The following is a 20741-nucleotide window of genomic DNA, read 5'->3' on the forward strand; positions in this document are numbered from 1 at the left end:
TCTCACAGAAGAGAAAACAGAACCTTGGAGGCACTCTGCAGCGGTGTTACTTGAGAGAGGAACTTTGCCTCTCACCTGCTTCACAGGGATGGCAGGAGCCGCTGACATAATGACTGTGAAGCACCTGGGGCAGGCTCTCGTACTCAGCAGGCCATGAGGGCTCCATCATTGGCCACTGCCTTTCTTGCTATTGTTCCTGTTTCTTGCTGTTGTCTCCAGCGTGGGCCTCTTGGCTGTAAGCCCCTGAGGCTGGCAGTGTCTCCTGCATGGGCTGAACACCAGCTGGGCCCCGGTCGGGATCTGACGCCCAAGGCTAGTGCCCCTCTGCCCAGGATCGTCCCGGGGACTGTGACGTGGGCCCGCCTGGCCTGCCGAGCAGCCCCGATGCTCACCCCACCCTGGGCGGCTGCCCTGCGTCATTCCTCCCGGGACCACCCAGCACAGGGGATGCGGCCCTCCCCAGGCACCAGGTGTGACAGGCATCTCTATACCACCAGACCCACCAGGACCTCAACTAAATTCCTCCCCCTTTTCTGTTTAATTTTATATGATTATTTGGGGGGATAGTCAAAAGTAAATTTTTTCAAAAATTAAAAGGCACCAAAAAGTGCGCTATTCAAAAATCCCCTCCCACCTCAGCACACAGCCCCCTAGTTCTCCTTCCTGGAGACAATGCATCTAAATTCCTTTTTAAAACAATTACCCTGGGCTTCCCTGGTGGCACAGTGGTTGAGAGTCCGCCTGCCGATGCAGGGGACACGGGTTCGTGCCCCGGTCCTGGAAAATCCCACGTGCCGCGGAGCGGCTGGGCCCGTGAGCCATGGCGGCTGAGCCTGCGCGTCCGGAGCCTGTGCTCCGCAACGGGAGAGGCCACAACAGGGAGAGGCCCGCGTACGGCAAAAAAAAAAAAAAACCCAAAAAAACCAAAACAATTAACCTTAATTTGATCCCCCCGATTACAAAAATCATAAACATTCAAAGCAAAAACTAACTTCAAAAGAAAACAAAACAAACCCCCACCACCTTGAAAGAGACACAAAAGTACAAACCAAAACCCCACCCACAATCCCACCATCCGGATTTCCAGAGTTTTAGGATATGCCCTCCCAGACTGTTTTCAGTGCATATTCACTTTTCAAAAAATGAAGACAAAACACAAGATGGTTATCACAATATTGATTTTTCAATATCTTGCTGGAACATTTCCTCATGGCTTCTTCCTTAAATGACGTTGATAGCTTTGTGATCTTCCACAGATGCTGCCTTATTTAACTGACCCTAGCGATGGGCATTTGGGGATTTCTAGATTTCTCTATTATAAGAAACACGGTGATGGGCCCTGAGACCTCACTGCCTACTTGTTTATTTTCTTGTAACAAATTCCTAGAAGAGGAAACGCTGGGTCACAAGGTACGGCCATTTTTGTTGTTGTTGTTGTTGCGGTACGCGGGCCTCTCACTGTTGTGGCCCCTCCCACCGCGGAGCACAGGCTCCGGACGCGCAGGCTCAGCGGCCATGGCTCATGGGCCCAGCCGCTCCGCGGCATGTGGAATCTTCCCCGACAGGGGCACGAGCCCGTGTCCCCTGCATCGGCAGGCGGACTCTCAACCACTGCGCCACCAGGGAAGCCCAGGTACGGCCATTTTTTAAGACCCATCAAACTGCCCTCAATGAGTTCAGCAGGACTGGTTGTCCAATCCAAATCTGATTTCCTCAAGGCCAAGAAGTCTTGGTTCATAGCCCTCTCAACAGGAGCTGTGAGCCCCTAACCCCACCTCCACATCCAGACTAAGGCCAAAGCCCTCCTCTGAGCCCAGTGACCTAGGGGCAGGCTGACTCAGCCGCAGGTCCTTACCTGGGCCCATCCCAGTCCTGGGTGAGTCAGCTGACCAGGGAGCAGGAACCCAGCTGGGACAAGGGCCACCACCTTCCAGGGAGGGGACCAGACTCCGTCAGCAGTGGCTAGAGGACGGGCAGCAGCACCTGGCCTGCAGGTAAGAGCGAGGCAAGGGGCCCCTAGAGGTGGGGACAGGGATAAGGGAGACCTGCTCTCACCTGTCTTCTTCCCGCCCTGTCCTGACCCTTCTGGGACTTCCAGGCCTTTTTCTCTCAAGGTGCTTTTCTCTGGCAGTGAAATGTGAACTGGGGTTTCCTCTTCCGAGCCCAGCCCTGGGCCAGGTTCGAGGGCTGGGTGATATTTATCCAGACATCACTAGGGCTCCAGGCTCCTCCTCACTGCCTGGGTCAGTTCTCATGGAGATGGGACCCACACTTTGCTCCTTGAAATGGGCCCCTGGAAAGCCAAAGAGCAACTCCTACAAGGAACTGAGTGCGGGCCTCAGTTTCTGTCACTTACTTCTCTGCCTGAAGCTGTTTCCATTAACAAGCTCCCTCCCACGGGCAAGGAGAACCTGCTGGGGGAACTCAGCCAGTGGCCTGATCTGAACACTGGTTTCCTCCTGTGGGGACTCCCATGCAGTCAGGGGAACTGAATGAGGTAATGGATATAAGGGGCTGGAACATGCCCTCCACACAACAAGCCTCAGAAAAGGGTGCTTAAGATGGGGCTGCTGTGTGCTGGGCCAGCACTGCACTGGCTGCTGTACATACGGTGGCCCCAGCTACTAACAACTGCACCACCATCAGTTCTCGCCTGGGCTCCCTGTCCACCCGTGCCCCCTAATCTATCCTCCAAATGAAAGTCAGACCATGTCACTCTGCTGCTCAGAATTCTCCAGGGGCTCCCATCTCATCAGAGTAAATGCCAAGCCCTCAGCAGGACCCACAGGCCCTACAGGATCTGGTCCCTCTCGCTACCTCTCCAGTCTCCTCTCCTGCTACTTCCCCTATGAGCAACTGGCTTCAGTCTCACTGGTCAGATGTTCCCTAAACAGAGGGCAGTGGCTTGTCCTCAGCCTCAATGCTTCTCCCTCCCCACTTAGGCTTTTACTCAAAAGCCACCTGTCACCCCCACCCACCCACCCCCTGGCAGTGAGGCTCTTCCAGACCTCCAGGCTCTACCCTCCACTCTGCTTTATCTTTCTCCCCATCACTTCCCACCACCTAACATGGCATAAGCACTTATTTAATCCAGCTAGAAAGTGACACTCAAGGACAGATTTTTCTTTTGTTCCCTGCCTTATTACTGGTACTTAGAACAGTACTGGGACTTAGGTGCCCAGTAAATGTACTGAATGAACAATAGCTAACAATTATTGCATGCCCCTTATGTACTAGTGCTTTCTGTACATATCTCTTTTATTTAAGAATCTTTTAATTAATCTCCACAATAACTCTGTGATGCAAGTATTGTTACTCATATTACAAAGGAATAAATGACATGCCAAAGGGACTTGTCCATGCTTGGTCTCCTGAGTCAGAGGCAGCAGTCTGAACCCATCCTGCCTGCCTCCAAGGTCCTCGGCTCCTGCTCTGCCTGTCCTGGGCCTGGGTTCAGGAGTGTCCGCACTCCTTGAAGAAGTCCACAGCTTTTCTCCAGCAGGTAGTACAGCCTGAGAGAAGGAGGGGAATATATGCTGGTGGCTTAGCAACAGCCTCTTCCTTTCCTACTCACCACATCCCTGGGCTAATTTGGCCTTCCAGGAGCTATTCCTCTGACACTCTAACCCACGCTTCCCTCCCTCACACTGTCTTCTGAAGGATGGATGAGCTGTCCACAGGAACAAGTGGGCGTCCCGTAGTTTCAGCTCTTTGGAACAAAGTGTTCCAAAGGAGTGTTCTCATTCCGAAGTCCAAAGATGGGGGCTGGCGACCCCTTTTCAATCCTGCTGGTCCAGCCCTGCTGGACCTGATTGCTGCTTTGTTGTGGGAGTTGTTATTGCTCAGAACATTACAAAGTACATCAGCTCAGGGATGGAAATCCTGGAAAATGCAGTGGGAGAGGAAAATTTCTCTGGGTGAGATAGGTTAGATGGGTTCCTTTCTTTTCAGAGGAGCCAGTTAATTTCGGGAAGTCATCAACACCGAACTGAGCAAACTCTTCCATTGTCAGACTGCAGGAGCCAGCCTTTCAATCTGCCTCATCAGGGCACTGTTTTTACTCCCCTTCTAGGCCAGGGTTTTTCTTCAAAGGACTTTTTGGGGCTTTCTCTTCCCCTTGGGTCTGCTTTTCTACTTCTTTAAGGAACAATAACTGGATGCCTGCTGTGTAGCAGGCAGTGGGCACAGCACTGGGGCTTCAGAAATGAGTGACATTCCTGACCAAAGAGGGAGACAGGCAAACAAATACAGCTCAGTGGAAATCCAACCCAGGAAATGCAGAAGACCTTGCTCACAGTGGGTGCTTAATAAACAGTAGTGGGATGAATGATGAATACGTGAATATGAGATTCTGTGGTCTACAGAAGGGAGGCTTGCCTAACTCTGTGTTTGGTTTTGGGGATTTGGAGGGAAAAGAAGAGGAGTTCACCAGATGAACAAGGTGGTGGTGGCTGGGGGGAGGTGTGAATGGCATTCAAGACAGAGGGAACAGCACCTGTAAAAGCACAGAGGCATGAACTAGCAGGGTGAGTTTTAGGATCAGCAAGCAGTCTGGAATTAATGAAATGCAGGGTGAGTGTGCAAGAGTGAGGAGGTCACCAGGAGTCAGTGGAGAAGGTCCCAGGAGTCACGTCATAGAGATTGGAATGTCAAGTTGAAGTCCCATCATATTTTCTCCTGAGGGCAAGAGCTGGGTATGGCTGGAGAGCAGGAGCTAAGGACAACTCCCAGATTTCTGGCTCAGACCATGAGGTGCATTTGGTGGTGTCACTGTAGAGGGGCAGCAAAGCTGGGGAAAAATGAGTGCAGTTTGAATAAACTGCAGGAGGTAGTAAAGATCTGGAAGGCAGCTGGACTCTTGGGCCTGGGCCTCCCTATCCCTGGAGTAACATACTCCACTCTCACCCTGCTGAACCTCCATCCTTCACGGTCCACTCGGCGTCTCCTACCTTCCTCCAGGCCTTCCCCGTTGCCCTAGACTTTTATCCTGCACCCCGCAAACCCAACTGCCTGAATCTCTAAAAATGTGCAGTGGGTCCATTGTTGCTGTGGAAAGTGATCTGCCTGGCCGAGCCCAGGACCTCTACCCTGGGGGTCAGGCAGTCATTCCTGGGTGGGATCCCAGAGTAAATCTTCGTGGAGTGGGGCGGGGCACGTGCAGCTCAGCACTAGGACTGGAAGTCAGGACCGGGCAAGAAACCTGGGATGGTGGGAAGGACGGTGACGTCACAACGGTAGGGCGTACTCGGGATCCAAGGAGCTGCCTCTTCATTATGAGCAACAGGCAGCCCGCAGCGCAGGCGTGTCAACTTTGCCCTCCTCCCTCCCACAGCTGCCTTAGAATGGAATCTTATCAGCCAGCAGGGGGCGGCTCAACCGCACCCTCGCCCCTTCGGGAAGCCGTTAATGCACCAGGGGTCGGGGGCGTGGGGAGGCGAAGGGACACTCGCCCCTTTAAAGCGCGACTTGATCCGCGTAGACTCCAGGCGCGTAAAGAGCGGACGCGGACCCTGACCGAGACTTCCCAAGAGGCCGGGTGAGTTTAGCCGGCCAGCAACCCGCGGGGCACGGAGACCGCCATTTGCCATCCCGCAATCGCGGGATACTCTGTGAAACGCCGGTAGCCACGCGCAGCCCTGTGTGGGTGACACGCATGCGGCCCTAGCGGCCGCAGCGCGTTCTAGCGGCTTGGCGGGGTTTCTGCGCAGGCGCCGTAACCCATAGCAACCAGGGGACGTCGCCTCAAGCGGACTGTGGAGCTACCGGAGCGTCAGGGTGGGGAGTCGTTTGGAGAGCTTTGATCCAAGATCGTTGGACAGATTAGGAAACTGAGGCCTGGGGTGAAGAACAGGCCCTAGGAACCGTTGGGGCTTTCTCCGGTGCCCGAGTGCTCGGAGTTTTGTGCCTGGCTGCATCAAAAAGCGGGAAATTGAGGCTGAGGGAGGGGGCGGGTGCATCTTGAGTGGTGGTTCAGTGTGCCCCCCACCCCGGGTTAAAAAAAAATCAACGTGATGCCCTCTCTGTACTATAAAGGAGAAATGAGAGCAATGAAAGTAATTTATAATAAATGAATATGCCCTACACTATGTAAAAGCTCAGACTGGATGACACCCGGTCACGTCTGTACCTAACTTAAAATGAGAAAGTTTGGATTTAATAGATAGTATTCAACTAAATTTTGCCAAAGTTTACATTCGGCATCTTTTTTGTTTGTTTGTTTGTTTGTTTGGCTGCGTGGGGTATTAGTTCCCCGACCAGGGATGGAACTTTCCTCCCCTGCGTTAGAAGGCGGATTCTTTACCACTGGACCACCAGGGAAGTCCCTATATGTGGCATCTTGAGTCAAAGGTTAAATGTATTTGTATACAGGCGTGCCGTCACTGTGACAGCTACAAACGCAGACACACATGGGTGCGTTCTGGTGACTCACCTGTTCTCAGAAGGATTGACAGTGGTTTTCCACAATGGTGAACAAAACAATAACTTCCTCGGTTAAGCTGGTGTATACATTTCTGGATAATATATTGTATATTAAAACCAGGGAAAGTTTCATTGTATTTGTATATAAAACAGGTTATAAACAGTTTTTTTGCCTCCATGAAGGTTGGCAGGGTATTGGAAAGTTGTGCAGGACAGCTTTGTCGTGTGACACCCAAAAATGCCCCCATATATTTCCAATCTGTTCCTTGGAAAACCACTGATTTATTCAGTCGAATCCCAATTTTTGCCGGCATCCATGTGCTGGGTGCTGTTTTGGTGGGGAGGCACAGGGTGGTGAACAGGACACAGTCCCCACCCTTCTGAGTTGGGGCCCAGTATGAGGAAATACCCAGATAATAATCATACAATATGATAAATAACTTGACAATAGGGGCAGTACAAGTCAGTTTGGGAACACATGAAGACCCGGCCAACAAGCAGGAGGTCCCATGGTCTGAAAAAGCCAACCAGAGAAGAAACTTTTGAGCTGAGCCTTGAAAGAGCACCACGCAGAGAAGGGTGGTGTGCCAAGCAGAGGGATTAGCATGACTGAAACAGATCCAGTGTTGCTAGCACGCAGTGGACACCTAAATGTTGTCAATGAGTAGATGCATGACTGAATGAGACACGCATACTTGCTGGCAGGGAGCCATTCCCCACTATATCATGAACCGCTAAATGGCAGGGGAATACCTGCCTCTTGATTCCACCCAGAGCCCAAACCTTAGTTGAGACCCAGAGTAGGTGGCAATGGTGAAAGGGTCCCAGACACAGAGGAAGGGTTGTGTGGTCTTAGCCTGGGAGCGATTTCCAGGAAGTAGATCTCTGATTCTGCTCTCCCAGAGGGCAGCTGCTAAAGCTATAACCGGCTCTGCTGCTTCAGTGTTTGAAAAAGCAGGGCAGGGGTGCCTCTTATTTTCACACCTGTCGTTCATGTGTGATCCTGGTAGCAGGGCACGTTTTTGGCACATGGTACCTCCTGAGGACTGTCCTGAGATAAAAGTCTCCCAGAGTGTGTGCACAGTGGGGAAGACCACAGACAAAGTGGTCTCTTCCCCCAGCTGATTTAAAGGAGGTCAGGGCCAGTCTCTCTCTCCCCCTAGGACAGTCCCTGTCCTCTTGAGATGATCATTCCTGCCCCAAAGGCTAAGGCAAAGATCTGCAGCTGCCTGCCTGCAGGAGCCAAGCAGGCAGTGTAAGTCAGCTGGATGGGCACTTCGGGAAACAAGGAGGTGCGTGCAGCCCCATGTTATGGCAGGCTGCGACTTGGGCCTGGCTGACTGTTGCCGTGTATGATTCCTGCTCTTGCATTGCCAAATAGTGTGATTTTTCTTTTCTGTACAAGTTAGAAGTGAAGAATTTTATATTTCCAGATTTTAAAATGTTGGCACTAATTCAAATGAAAACAAAAAACAAGCCTGTGAGAGGCGAACAAAACCTGTTTGGGACCTCTCATCCCTGTTTCCATCCCAGGAAGGTGCATGTCCATAGGACGTCAGAGCTTTACTTTACAAGGAGAAAAGTGGGAGCCCGGGCAGAATGCATTGCTTCTGGAAATATTATTGCGTTGGTATCCATGCTAGGGGCTAGGAGTTCCATAGCAAATTAGAAGGTCCAGTTCCTGCCCTTCTGGAACTCCCAATAGGTAGACAAAGAGGCAACTACAGGAGTAGTGAATGATCAACAGAGTAAGAACATGAGTTGGGTGAGGAGGGGGGTTTGGGGGCGGGGGGAGCACAAATCAAGGCAAGCTTCCTAAAAGAAGAGCCCTCTGGTCTGGGACTTGAAAATAAATGGGAGTTAGCTAGGTAGGGAGTGGAGGGGGTAGAAAGGTATTCCAAATAGAGGGAATAATAATACGTGCAAAGGCCTGGGGACATGAGAAAATTCGATTAATTCAAGGATCTGAAAGCAGCTCATTATGGCTGAAGCTGAGGGTGGGGGTTGGGAAAAGGACGTGTGGAAAGAAAGAAAGCAGGAGAATTAGGCAGGGGGCTGCAAGCAAATGTCTATATGGTCTCAGTGCCAGTGAGTAAAGCGGTCTTGATGTAAGAGACAGCAGAGGCTGGTGGGGCCTGGGGTGCCCGGGAGTTAGCTGCGACTCAGCTGTAGCCACTCAGCAGCGGTCCAGGGTTGCCAGAGTGTCCTGTTTTTCAGGAGCAATGTGAAGTTAGATTATTAAAAACAGCGTCTTGGACTTCCCTGTTGGAGCAGTGGTTGGGAATCTGCCTGCCAATGCAGGGGACATGGGTTCGAGCCCTGGTCCAGGAAGATCCCACAGGCCTCGGAGCAACTAAGCCCGTGCACCACAACTACTGAGCCTGCGCTCTAGAGCCCCTGAGCCACAACTACGGTGCCCGCGTGCCTAGAGCCCGTGCTCCGCAACAAGAGAAGCCACCGCAATGAGAAGCCTGCGCACCACAATGAAAAGTAGACCCTACTCGCCGCAACTAGAGAAAGCCTGCGTGCAGCAATGAAGACCCAACACAGCCAAAAATAAAATTAATTAATTAATTAATTTTAGAAAAAAAGCGTCTTGAGTTCTGCATTTGGGGGCTACTTTGAATGTATAAAGCACTTGGCAACAGATTTTTTTTTAAAACATCTTTATTGGAGTATAATTGCTTTACAATGTTTGCATCTGGCCTTTGAGCCACCAGTTCCAATCTTTGGAGGAAACATAAAGGGAATGTGGGCTGGATTCTGAGAGCGTGGAGCCACTGGGGGCTTTCAGCAGGGCGTGACATTCCAGGCTGATGCAGAAAGGGCCTCTTGGCTGGAGAACAACAATAGAGAAGCTAGGACTCACTGGAGATGTTGTGGTACCTGCAGAAGGGCGGGGAGATGGTGGAGGTCTGCAGACAGCATGGGGATTAGGGATGGGTTGTGGGAGAGATGGGATTTGACGGCAGATTAGGAGGGATGGGGGAGGTCGTTGGGGAGTGTTAAGGTTGATACAAGGGTCAAGGCAGCAGGTACAGAGGAAGGACGAGAAACAGTGATGGATGAAGATGACCTCAGCCCCTGTGGGTCACTCAGGGGAGATGCCCAGAGGATCTGGACCTGGTGCAGAGAATGTGGGCCCAGTGGGGTGAATAGGACACCCCTTGACCCCAAGGAACTGCAGTTCAGGTGGGAAGAGAGACTGAGGATGATTGAAGAGTCCAGGGCCGGAGGCCGGCCCAGAGTCTCTTCTGAGGGCAGGGCCCTTGGGAGCAGCAGTGACCTCATTGTCTGAGGAGCCAGGGTGGGAGGGCGGGGCAGAGACACCAGCTAGTGACGACTGGCCCAACAAAGGCCCGGAGGTGTGACAGAGACAATGTGTTAGTGTGTAAACGGAAAAGATTCCAGAAAGACAAACTGTTCCTTCCTCACATTTCAACTAGGAAGGAAATAAAGCATTTCTGTGAGGTAATTTCTTTGGATTTCTTTTGGTACCTTGCTCCGAGGTCCTACTGGTTCTCCTCTGGGCAGGTAGAAGGCGTTCAGTTAGTGTTTATCGTGCTTCCCCCCATTTCCTTCTCCCTCTGCAGCAATACTCTGCTGAGTGTATAAATTCTGCTAGTTTGTGTGCATGTTTTTAAGAGTTTCCTTTGGTCTTACCTCACTGTGGTCAAGATCAAGAGTCACCAGCAAGACTGGAAATGGCTGGTATGCAGTAGGAGCTCAAATGCCCAGAGATGGAGAGGTGTGTGGGGGGCTGGAGAGGACTTCTAAAGTGCCTGCTGCCTTTCTGTTGTAATATTAAGTCCCCGCTCACTTGACAGTGGGCCGAATCCTGCGTAGTTGTGGGATGATGCTGTGCAAACCCTTAACGGTGGCCGGGTATACAGCAGGTGCTCACTACCCACCAGCTGGACTGGATTTAGGTCTTGTGTGATCAGACCTCATAAGCCTGTCTGACCTTTGAAACAGGACAGGGAAGGACGTGGCCCCCAGTCCTGCTTTGCCTGGTCAGCATGTGCTAGGCGACCCCGGGTCTCAGGTTCTAAAGCCTAGAGTCAGCTGAACACGGTGGGATGGGATTTTTGCGGGGTTGAGAGCACGGGCTGGGGAACCAAACAGACTTTGGGTCAAATCCCAGCTCCCCCATCTCTAAAATGGGGATAATAATACCTTTGTGACGTCTTTCTCGTCCCGAGAGTGCTGAGCGGCACACATCCGTGCCTCCTCCCAGCCCTCAGCCCTCAGCCCTCCTCACCCTCTGTGCCCTGCAGGGTGTTCCAAAGAGCAGCCATGTCCACCCTGTACCCATCTCTGGAGGACCTGAAGGTGGACCAAGCCATGCAGGTAAACTGCCGGGCTATCAGCCTGGGGTCCCCTGACGGGGTCTTCTGGATTACGTCACGGTAGCTAAGGGAGGCTAGTCTTGGGTCAAGTGTTGGGGACCCCTGGGAGTTCCTGACTGGCCCTAGGGCATGCAGGTCCCCACTGCAGGGCCTGCTGGGCAGAGCAGGTGTCCAGAGGCCAAGGCAATGGAATTACAGCAGGTGGAGAAGACCAAGCAGCTGCAGACCGGCCCGTCTGGTGCCTGCTCTATCCCAGTGCTTTCTCCATCCGGGTTCGTGTAGAACCCATGCTCTAGGACAAGCTTCCAGAGTAAACCCCGTGGCCGTGGCGTTTGGCCTACTCAGCCCCCAGAAGCCCTTTTCTCCTTCCATCCCGCATGAGGTCCTAGTGGGTTTTGAGAATTGGGGGCTTTTTGACTGAAAATTTGCCTTAGCTGCCTCAGGTAGTAAACGAGTTGTGACATTTGGTGGGTCGCGGGCCCCTGGGAGAACCTGCCTCCAGAAGCGTGGACATCTGCAGAGGCCACATTTACTCCAAGGGTCATGGACACCCCCCCTCAGGCCGCCAGCATACCTAATGCCCTGAGCCCCAGCCTCAGGGAGCCCCAGGCCTCAAGGGCTCTGGGGCTCATGGCCACAGCTGACCGGCACTCCCCATCCATCCCCAGGCCGAGGCCAGAGCCGTACCCAGGAAGCCCGCCCTGCCGGGACAGGGAACAGACTCCCAGCCTTCAGGTGAGTGAATGGACTGCGGTTCTCCTGGCTAAGAGTGACCTCTGCTGGACATTTCCAAGAGCCTGCCTCCTTCCTGCCTCTGAGCTGTGGGCACTATGCAGGCTGACCCTCCCTAGAACCCTTTGAGGGGGACACTGAGAAAGCTGCAGCTTTGTGAGGGCACTGACTGCCCTGACTTGGGGCCACCAAGGAAGGCTGGAGACCAGGATGTGTGTGGTGGCCCTGGAGCTGCTCGTGGCCCTCTTGATTCAGGCCCTGTGGTAGCAAACTTGAACTCAGGCCCAGCTCTTCTCCTCACCGTGCAGTTCCCCAGAGCTGCCCTCGGGTCTGGCCGATGCCAAATAAAGTCAGTTAAATTGAACACCAAAGTGATACACGAGGTACTCAGTGTCCCAGGCTGCTCCTGGAGAAAGCAGACCGTCTGAGGGGAGGACCCACAGTGCCAGCGAGCGTTCCTGGGAGTGCAGAGCCATCTCAGGGGTATACTACATTCTTGGGAGTAAACAGCATCCCCAGGCCCTGTTTCTTAATAAAAATGAGTGACCACCTGGGAGCCAGGCAGGTGTGGCTAATCTCAGGCCTGGAGTAACACCTTTCTTCTTCCTTCCTTCCCTTCCCATCAGTTTTGTACCCAAACCTGGCGGAATTGGAAGGTTATATGGGTCTTTCGTTCTCCAGCCACGAAGTCCAGCAGAACCTGCCTCAGATTCCAGAAGGTGCCAGTGTAGGTATTTGTCTCTTGCCTGATGTGGGCCCTCCTTCTTGGTCTTACCATTTAAACAGACTTGAATCTCCTCTTTCCCCAGCGTTGCTGCGCCTCTGTTTTTTGATGGCACTTTGTATTTTCAGCCTTCATTAAAAGTGCTGTGAGGGGCTTCCCTGGTGGCGCAGTGGTTGAGAGTCCGCCTGCCGATGCAGGGGACTCGGGTTCATGCCCCGGTCTGGGAAGATCCCACATGCCGCGGAGCGGCTAGGCCCGTGAGCCATGGCTGCTGAGCCTGCGCGTCCGGAGCCTGTGCTCCGCAACGGGAGAGGCCACAGCAGTGAGAGGCCCGCGTATCGCAAAAAAAAAAAAAAAGTGCTGTGGGGTTTCGTGGTTTCCCGCGGGCCTTGGGGCTGAAGGGCCACTGCCTGCCCTTTGACCTCTGACCTGCTGGCCTGAGCCTGCTGGATGAGAAGGGAGGACATTAAACCCGGCCTGAGCCTGGGCGCTTCTAATGAAGGGCTGCCTGTGACTTGACAGCAGCTGCATGGTTAGGCAGAGTTCAGTGGGGAGGAGCTTGTCATCCAGCCCCACTCCCCAAATTAAACAGTAATGCTTGATTCCTGCTCCCCATGGCTTCAGAGAGCAAAGGAAATCATAACAGAGAAATATTCACTCCTGAAAATGTATTCACCTATAGAATCAGTCCCAAACCCTCTCCCAATCAGCTCCAGCCTCCCCGCGGGCCATCTGTCGGTTGTCCTTGTCTGCCAGCCCCTCCCTGGTCCAGTGCAAATCGATTGCAGAGTGCAAATGCAAATCTTACTAAGGCTGCAGGATTTCATGAAATTGATGGAAATGAGGGTGAGAACTGCCACACTGACAAATGAGGATTTCATAGGAAAAATCAGAAAGGATGAGGACATGTGGGACCCTGAGAAAAACTGGGGATACCCTGGGGCGTTTCTCCAAAATGACCCTCTTGACAGTCATGTAGGGAAGTACACACATGAAGCAAAGTAGATCATGTTGTAGATAGTCCAATTTTAATCTATCGACTTAATCCCTCTTTGGTCCAATAATTAGGACAACCTAAATTTTGATAAAAAAATGACAGATAATGCATTTTTATAATTAAAAGTTTTAAATTATTTTTCTTCCATTTAAACTTTTTATTTTTAAGTAATCATAAATTCATAGGAAGTTGTGAAGATAGAGAAGTCCTTTGTACTCTTCACTCCGTTTTCCCAGTGGTTCCATTTTATGTAACTACACTATAACGTCAAAACCAGGCATTTTACATTGGTACAATGTGTGTCTGTGGTTCAATGTCATTTTATCACCTGCAACCACCAGCGCAATCAAGATAGAGAACTATGTCATCACCACAAAGGTATCTCTAGTGTTGCCCCTTCATAATCGTTCCCAGCCTCCCCCTCACCATCCGCAGCCCCTTGGCAACCACTAGCGTGTTTTTGTCCCTATAATTTTGCCATTTCAGAAGGTTATGTAAGTGGAATCACACGGTGTGTGACTTTTTCAGGTGGACTCTTTACACTCAGCATCATGCCCTGGAGATCCTTCGAGGCTGTTGCCTGTATCAACAGTTCATTCCTTTTTATCGCTGGGTTGTGTTCCATGGTGTGTCTGTACCCCCAGTTTGTTTAACCTCTTGAAGGACATTTTAGTTGTTTCCAGTTTTTGTCTATTATAAACTAAGCTATTATGGATGTTTGTGTACAGATTTTTGTATGGATATAAGTTTTTGTTTCTCTGGGATAAACGCCCAGGAGTGCAATTCCTAGGTAGTGTTATAAACGTATGGTTAATTTTTTTTTTTTTTGGGCGGTACGCGGGCCTCTCACTGTTGTGGCCTCTCCCGTTGCGGAGCACGGGCTCTGGACGCGCAGGCTCAGCGGCCATGGCTCACGGGCCCAGCCGCTCCGCAGCATGTGGGATCTTCCCGGACCGGGGCACAAACCCGTGTCCCCTGCATCGGCAGGCGGACTCTCAACCACTGCCCCACCAGGGAAGCCGCATGTATGGTTAATTTTTTAAAAAAGAAACTGCCAAACTATTTCCAGAATGGCTGTACTATTTTATTTTCCTGCCAGCAATGCATGAGTGTTTTCAGTTTCTTCACATCCTTGCCAGCATTTGGTATTATCACTATTTTAAATTTTAATCATTATGGTAGGTGTGTAGCCATGCTTTATCATTGTCTTAATTTGCATTTCCCTAATGCTAGTGATGCTGAACATCTTTTCATGTGCTCATTTACCAGCTGTATATTCTTTTCAGTAAAATGTTCCTTCATATCTTTTGCTCATTTTCTAAATGGATTGTTTTTTTAAGTCAACTTTTGAGACTTTATTCTAGAGTCCTTTGTCAGGTATTTGGTTTGTAAATATTTTCTCCCACTGTGTAGCTTCTCCTCTCATCATATTAAAAGGGTTTCTTGCAGAGCAAAAAGTTTTTAATTTTGATGAGGTCCAATTTATTGATTTTTTTTCTTTTGTAGATTATGCTTTGGTGTCCTAAGAAATTTCACTGAGCCCTGGTCCCTAAAGATTTTCCCTTTTACTTTCTTCTAAAACTGCTATAGTTTTATGTTTAAATTTATGATTGAATTTGAGTTAATTTTTTGTATAAAGTGTGAAGTCAGTGCTCATACTTTGCCCACGGATGTTCAATTGCTCCCACACCATTTGTTGAAAAAACTCTTCTTTCTCCAATGAATTGCTCTTGCACCTCTGTTAAGAAGCAGTTGCCCCTCCTTGTGTGAGGCTATTTCTGGATTCTCTCTTCTGCTCCATGATCCATGTGTCTGTCGCTCCCCAATATCACACTGTCTTAATTACTGTAGCTATATAATAAATCTGGAAATTTGGTAGAGTTATTTCTCCTGTTTTATTCTTTTTATCAGAATAGTTTTAGCTATTCTAGTTCCTTTGTCTTTTCATATAAAGTTTAGATTAACCTTGCATGTATCTACAAAACATCTTGTAGAGATTGTGAAAGGAATTGCATTAAATCTGTATATCAATCTGGGGACAGTTGACAGCTTTACTATGTTTTCCCAATCCATGAATACAGAATATCTCTCTATTTATTTAGATCTTCTTTGATATCTTTTATCAGTGGTTTTTCATTTCCAGCATACAATTCCTGAATATGTTTGATTAGATTTACACCTAAGTATTTCTTTTTTTTTTTGAGTGATTGTAAGTGGTATTGTATTTTTAATTTTAGCTTCCACATGTTCATTGTTAGTACTTAGAAGTACAATTGGGGCTTCCCTGGTGGCGCAGTGGTTGAGAGTCTGCCTGCCAATGCAGGGGACATGGGTTCGTACGCCGGTCCGGGAAGATCCCACATGCCGCGGAGCGGCTAGGCCCGTGAGCCATGGCTGCTGAGCCTGCACGTCCGGAGCCTGTGCTCCACAACAGTGAGAGGCCCGCGTACTGCAAAAAAAAAAAAAAAAAAAAAAAAGTACAAATGATTTTTTTGTATATGTTGGTCTTGTATCCTGTGACCTTGTTGAACTCACTTATGAGTTCTAGGAGTTTACTTGTAGATTCCTTGGAATTTTCTAGTGAAGTATCATCTCATCTGCAAATAGAGACCATTTTATGTCTTCTTTTCCAATCTATATGCCTTTTATTTCCTTTTCTTGCCTTATTGCTCTGGCTAGTTCTTCCATTACTATATTTAATAGTAGTGGTACGAGTGGACATCCTGTCCTTGTTCCAGATCTTAGGGGGGAAAGCACTCACTCATTTTGGTACTTTTACCTTATTTTTTTTCAAGGCAGAGATCAAATTGAGCCCATTTCCCCCCATCGTTCACTATTTTCTGTGGTACTTTTATTTTTAAGTGGATTTGAAAGGGCTCTTCTCCTGACACCAGTTTGCCTTGGGAAACGAGCACCCCTTTCCTATTTACCTGTCCTCTCTTCTCGCCCTACTTTCCTGGCTGTTTTTCAGGGGTGTGGACTTTGACGCCCCCTAGTGGCATCATTGAGCCATGTTCCCTCTCGTCCGCATGCGGAAAAGTGTGTGGGCTGGGGTGGACTGCGGCCCGGGGTCCACTCCATTCTCCTTACCCCCTCCCTGCTCCCACCCCGGGGACTCTTGTGGCACGAGGCCCCAGGCGCTGGCTGACCGCCTGCTCTCCTGATGTCCGCAGGCAGCGGTCTCGGGCCCCTCACCGGACCAGGTGGTGGCGCTGGTGTCCGGGAACAGCTTGGGCGTGCTGCCTGGGGAGGTGAAGCCCGGGGTGCGCGAGATCCACCTGTGCAAGGACGAGCGCGGCCAGACGGGGCTGCGGCTGCGGGCCATCGACAAGGTGGGGCTGGGGGTCGGGGGGGAGAGGAGGGGCCCCGCGGAGGAGGGCGAGCCCGCGTGCTGGACAGCGCCCGCCCGCAGCCCGAGCTGTCCGCCCTCCTCCGCGCGCCTCTGGGGTTCTGGCCGCCTCGTCCACCAGCGGGAGAGGAGGCAGCGCGGGGAGCCCCATCCACAATAAGGAAGGGGCTGCGCGGGCTGGGAGCCGAGGCCCACCTGACCCCTAGGCCAGGCTCTTCTTCTCAATCCCCTCCTACAAGGCCCTAGGGCTGGCTCTGGGTTGCGCCAGGGATCCTCTACCTGCCCCTCCGTGGGCTCCTTGCCTCCTTGCCCCCCAGTCAAAGGGATCTGGCTTCTGGGCAGCTGTCTGCAGACTGTGGAAGCCGGGGGCCCTGGATGCCAGTGTGAGAGGCCTTGTAGTCCAGTGGTTGGGGGTGCAGCCTCCAGCTGGGGTTGAATTCCTGACTCCGTTGCTTCCTAGCTGTGTGGCCTGGGGTGTTTTCTCTCCAGGAAAATGGGATTGCCTGTGTATGCTGCACAGAGCTGCAGTCCCAGTGCCCTGCAGGCTCCGGGAGGATCCGGAGGCAAACAGCAGCTTGGAGGAGGGACCTGGGCTCATGGTGGGAGGGGAGAGCTGACTGTGGGGACTGCCTCCCCCAGGGGCTCTTTGTGCAGCTGGTCCAGGCGAACACCCCCGCGTCCCTGGTGGGGCTGCGCTTTGGGGACCAGATCCTGCAGATTGACAGGCGCAACTGTGTCGGGTGGAGCACAGACAAAGCCCACCGGGTGGTGAAGAAGGCGTCAGCTGAGAAGATTGTCATGGTTATTCGGGACAGGTGAGTAGCTGGGTCCCAGGAGCCTCTCTGTCCACCCCCAGCCACGCCCCAGGCCCAGCTCACTGTCCCTCCCTGCCAGGCCGTTCCAGCGGACTGTCACCATGCACAAGGACAGCACAGGCCACGTCGGCTTCGTCATCAGGAAGGGGAAGATCATCTCTTTGGTCAAAGGGAGTTCTGCGGCCCGCAACGGCCTCCTCATCAACCACTACGTGTGCGAGGTGAACGGGCAGAACGTCGTTGGGTTGAAGGTAAGCAGCGGCTCTGTCCCGGGACATCAGGGGCTGGGACACGCCAGGTGGTGGGCAGCTTCGTGTCTGCGGGTGGGCTGCTGCCCCCACCCCAGCCTCAGTTCCTCATCCTAAGGCTGCTACAGGGATTCAATGTGACAAGGTACCCAGAGCTTCGAGCGCAGCGCAGGCACAAAGTAAGTGCTCAGTAAATATACGCTATTGTTACTTACACATGGAGGCCAGAGGTGTGACTGGGAGCTGGGGGGTGTGTGGGGGCAGGGGTTGATGACCTGTGTAAGGCCATAAGTGCCCAGGTGGCTCCTGGCTGCATGGACACCTCCTTACTCTGTGTGGCACTTCTGTTTGTATCCTGGATCTTGTTCAGTAATAGGAATATTTTAGAAAGTTGCTCTTCAGAAGTCCATTTTTTACCTCTTTTTTTTTGCCCTCCCAAGGGGGTCTGCGTGGCGAGTTTTATCTTTAAATACAAGAAGGAGCAAGTGGTCTAGGCCCAGTACTGTGACCTGGACTCGGGGGTGGGTGCTTTTGGGGAATGGACCCCGGAGGAGGATGAGTCACGCCGCTTCTGGTCCCTGGATAAGCGAGAGTGGTTTATCCCGACTTGATGCCACCAGGACCGAGAGTGCTTCTTTGCTTCTTAATCCCAGCTGTGATCTAGAGTGAGAGTCCCTGCCCTCCTGCAGCCAGGGCTTCGGGGTTCACAGGTAGGGCTCCCCGGGTAGAGGTGGCTTGGGCGGTGGCATCTCACTCCACAGGTGGCACAGTCTTTTAAGCCAGTTCTCCTCCCCTTCACAAGGGCCATCACCGTCACCATCCCTGTCGCACATCTTCCTCTCTGTGCTTGACAGTCTCCCCACCTTCCCTGGAGGCTTGTCCTGCTGCCTCATGAGCACTGTGATCAGCAAGTTCTTCCTAATGTCTGTCTGACGTCCCTCCTGCTGCATCTCTCCCCTTCCTTGGGGATCAGGCATGACAATCCAAAGGGAATCCATTGTAGCTAAAAAGCTGAGTACGGTAATACCAGTTCTGAGTGGCTGGCTCTACTGGGTGTCAGGGAACTCACTCCTTCCAAAGCATGACCGTTCCTTGATCTTAACTGTTCTGGAGAGCAGTCATTCTAAACTGTGCTGCAGATTCTCTCGTCCTCACTGATGGCTCAAGGCTTCACTATGAACCTATCAGTTATCCTACCCAGCAATGGCGTAAGGCTCTAAGGACTGGGCCTGTCCCTTTGCTGAATGGCCCCAGATAGCTATGCTTCTTGAGCTCATTTATCTTCTCAAAGGTCTGTCTATTTCTACTCCGTGGCCATCACTACTCCCACCTCGCACATCTTCTCCCATGTATCCTGGAACAGCTAAGAAAACACATACCTGGGTTAGACATCTGTGTAAAGTAAGGGTCATGGTGTCTGAGTAAGGGCCAGAGGCTCTTCTAATGGCCATAGCGTTTGTCTTTGGACTGTTTGGCGCACTTTGTGTGGATGCCTTTTGTTTCTTGTTCTCCCCATGATCTGAATGGCTTCTGCTTGCCTCTCTTTTCACTAGTCGACAAGATGTAAGAGGAAGAAGTACCACACGGGCTCGGCTCAGGCTGACAGGCGCCCAGTGAAGGGGGTGGGGGGGAGCCCCTGCTGTCCCCCCACCGCACGGTTATTCTCTTTGTGCTTTGGGTCCAGAACCCGAGTGTGACGGGGTCCTGGGAAACGGCATACATGTGTGCTTGGTGAGATTCCCAGGGCTCTTTGGGGGAAGTCACGTTTGTGAGGCCCTGTTAGGTGTCAGGCCCACACAGGCCCTCGAGCTGAGGGTGGGAGGGGCACGCTCATTTTACTGACAGGGCCTCAGGTGGGAGGCCCACGTTCTTGCTCACCTGAGGGGCAGCCCTGTCCCTGACGTCAGAGTGTCAGTGGCATCCTTCAGCAGGGGCCGTGCTGACCTCTCCACAGAGGTGCCTTCAGAGTTTCCCCTGGCCCCCGGGTTGACCGCTCACTCACCCCTTCTCCAGGACAAAGAAGTCACGGAGATTCTGGCCACAGCCGGGAACGTCATCAACCTGGCCATCATCCCCACTGTGATCTATGAGCACATGGTCAGAAAGTAAGGCTGGTCCCCTCCTGCCTCCCCCTTCACCTCCCCACCTCCCGACCACCCCGGCTTCCTCAAGCCTCCTGCAGAGCCCAGACCAGCCTGCCCTCTGCTCTCCTGCCCTTGCCTCCCTTCACGCTAGCCAGTGGCTTCTGGTGATTTGAAAGTCTTAGACTCGGAAGTGAGGGCCCACAAGGCATGCACAGCCTTTGCGGGGAGGGGGAGAATGTGCTGCCGGTGTTGGCGACTGTCCTTGTTGCTGCATCTAGGTTGTCCCCAGCCCTGCTCCACCACACCATGGACCACTCCATCCCTGACGCCTGAAGCCACGGGAGAGCAGCTCAGCCCTCTCATCCTCCAGCAGGAAAGGGAGAGTCCTCAGGGGACAGGCTGTGGAGGCCTCTGCCTGGGGGCAGGGCTGTCTCTTGAGGCGGGCGTGTTCTGGGTGGGGCAACATTGGATCACATGGGCCTGTCATTTATACACACTGGCCTCCTTGGAGCCTCAGCCTCTTAACTGGGCTAAGGCAGGGGCAGGGCCCACAGGCAGTGATTCTCTGAGCCGATTTAAATGCTGGGCACGTAGGCAGGCCGACTAAACACTTCCTAAAGTTGCAGCTGGGTCCCTTTCAAACTTTTGCCTCTACCAGTGAAACATTTCCATGGTTTGAGAGAACAAATACATTTTTGGGGGAGAACTGTTTCTTTTTCCTTTACTTGTTCTTTGTCAGAAACTGTATTTAGTTATAACCCGTCACTGTCTTTTGAATAAAGATTTGATTTTACATAAAATCCCTTCCTCGAAAGTAACTGAAATTCCAGAATCTTCTGTCTCCTGACATGCCAGAGCTGGTTTCCTTTTAAGCAGTGGTGAGACCAAGGCCTTTGCTATGTATTGCCTCTGAGAGCAATGACTGGGCTTTGCCACCGTCACATGCCGCCGGTCTGGGACATGGATGACTAGAGGGGGACGGTGTGGGGCCCTGGAAGGGGGCCCTCGCTTTCACGCACCCCC

At 52.0% G+C, this 20741-nt stretch overlaps 1 protein-coding gene across 3 annotated transcripts; it reads left to right on the forward strand.

Moving 5' to 3' along the window:
* Window positions 1-1946: 1946 nt before the first annotated feature.
* Window positions 1947-20518, forward strand: SDCBP2 (syndecan binding protein 2). 3 transcript variants are annotated; one of them, XM_079720280.1, is made up of 9 exons: window positions 1947-1994; window positions 10698-10770; window positions 11438-11504; window positions 12128-12228; window positions 16396-16554; window positions 17211-17386; window positions 17466-17637; window positions 19648-19739; window positions 19997-20518. In XM_079720280.1, the coding sequence occupies exons 2-9, from the start codon at window positions 10717-10719 to the stop codon at window positions 20049-20051; spliced, it is 876 nt and encodes a 291-aa protein (XP_079576406.1). In that variant the 5' UTR covers window positions 1947-1994; window positions 10698-10716; the 3' UTR covers window positions 20052-20518. The 3 variants fall into 3 exon arrangements, with proteins under 3 accessions (XP_079576406.1, XP_079576408.1, XP_079576407.1); XM_079720282.1 differs by lacking the exon at window positions 16396-16554; XM_079720281.1 differs by lacking the exon at window positions 10698-10770 and having other exon boundaries at window positions 1972-1994.
* Window positions 20519-20741: the final 223 nt, after the last annotated feature.

The sequence above is a fragment of the Hyperoodon ampullatus genome (genome assembly GCF_949752795.1).
Source record: "Hyperoodon ampullatus genome assembly, chromosome: 14".
Taxonomy (NCBI): Eukaryota; Metazoa; Chordata; class Mammalia; order Artiodactyla; family Ziphiidae; genus Hyperoodon; species Hyperoodon ampullatus.

Bases quoted from the DNA above. Each gene is read 5' to 3' on its own strand.
- SDCBP2 (XM_079720280.1), top strand. From the start codon at position 10,717: ATGTCCACCCTGTACCCATCTCTGGAGGACCTGAAGGTGGACCAAGCC. The intron at 11,505-12,127 runs GTGAGTGAATGG...CCTTCCCATCAG, and splicing joins AACAGACTCCCAGCCTTCAG to TTTTGTACCCAAACCTGGCG. The intron at 17,638-19,647 runs GTAAGCAGCGGC...CCCCTTCTCCAG, and splicing joins AGAACGTCGTTGGGTTGAAG to GACAAAGAAGTCACGGAGAT.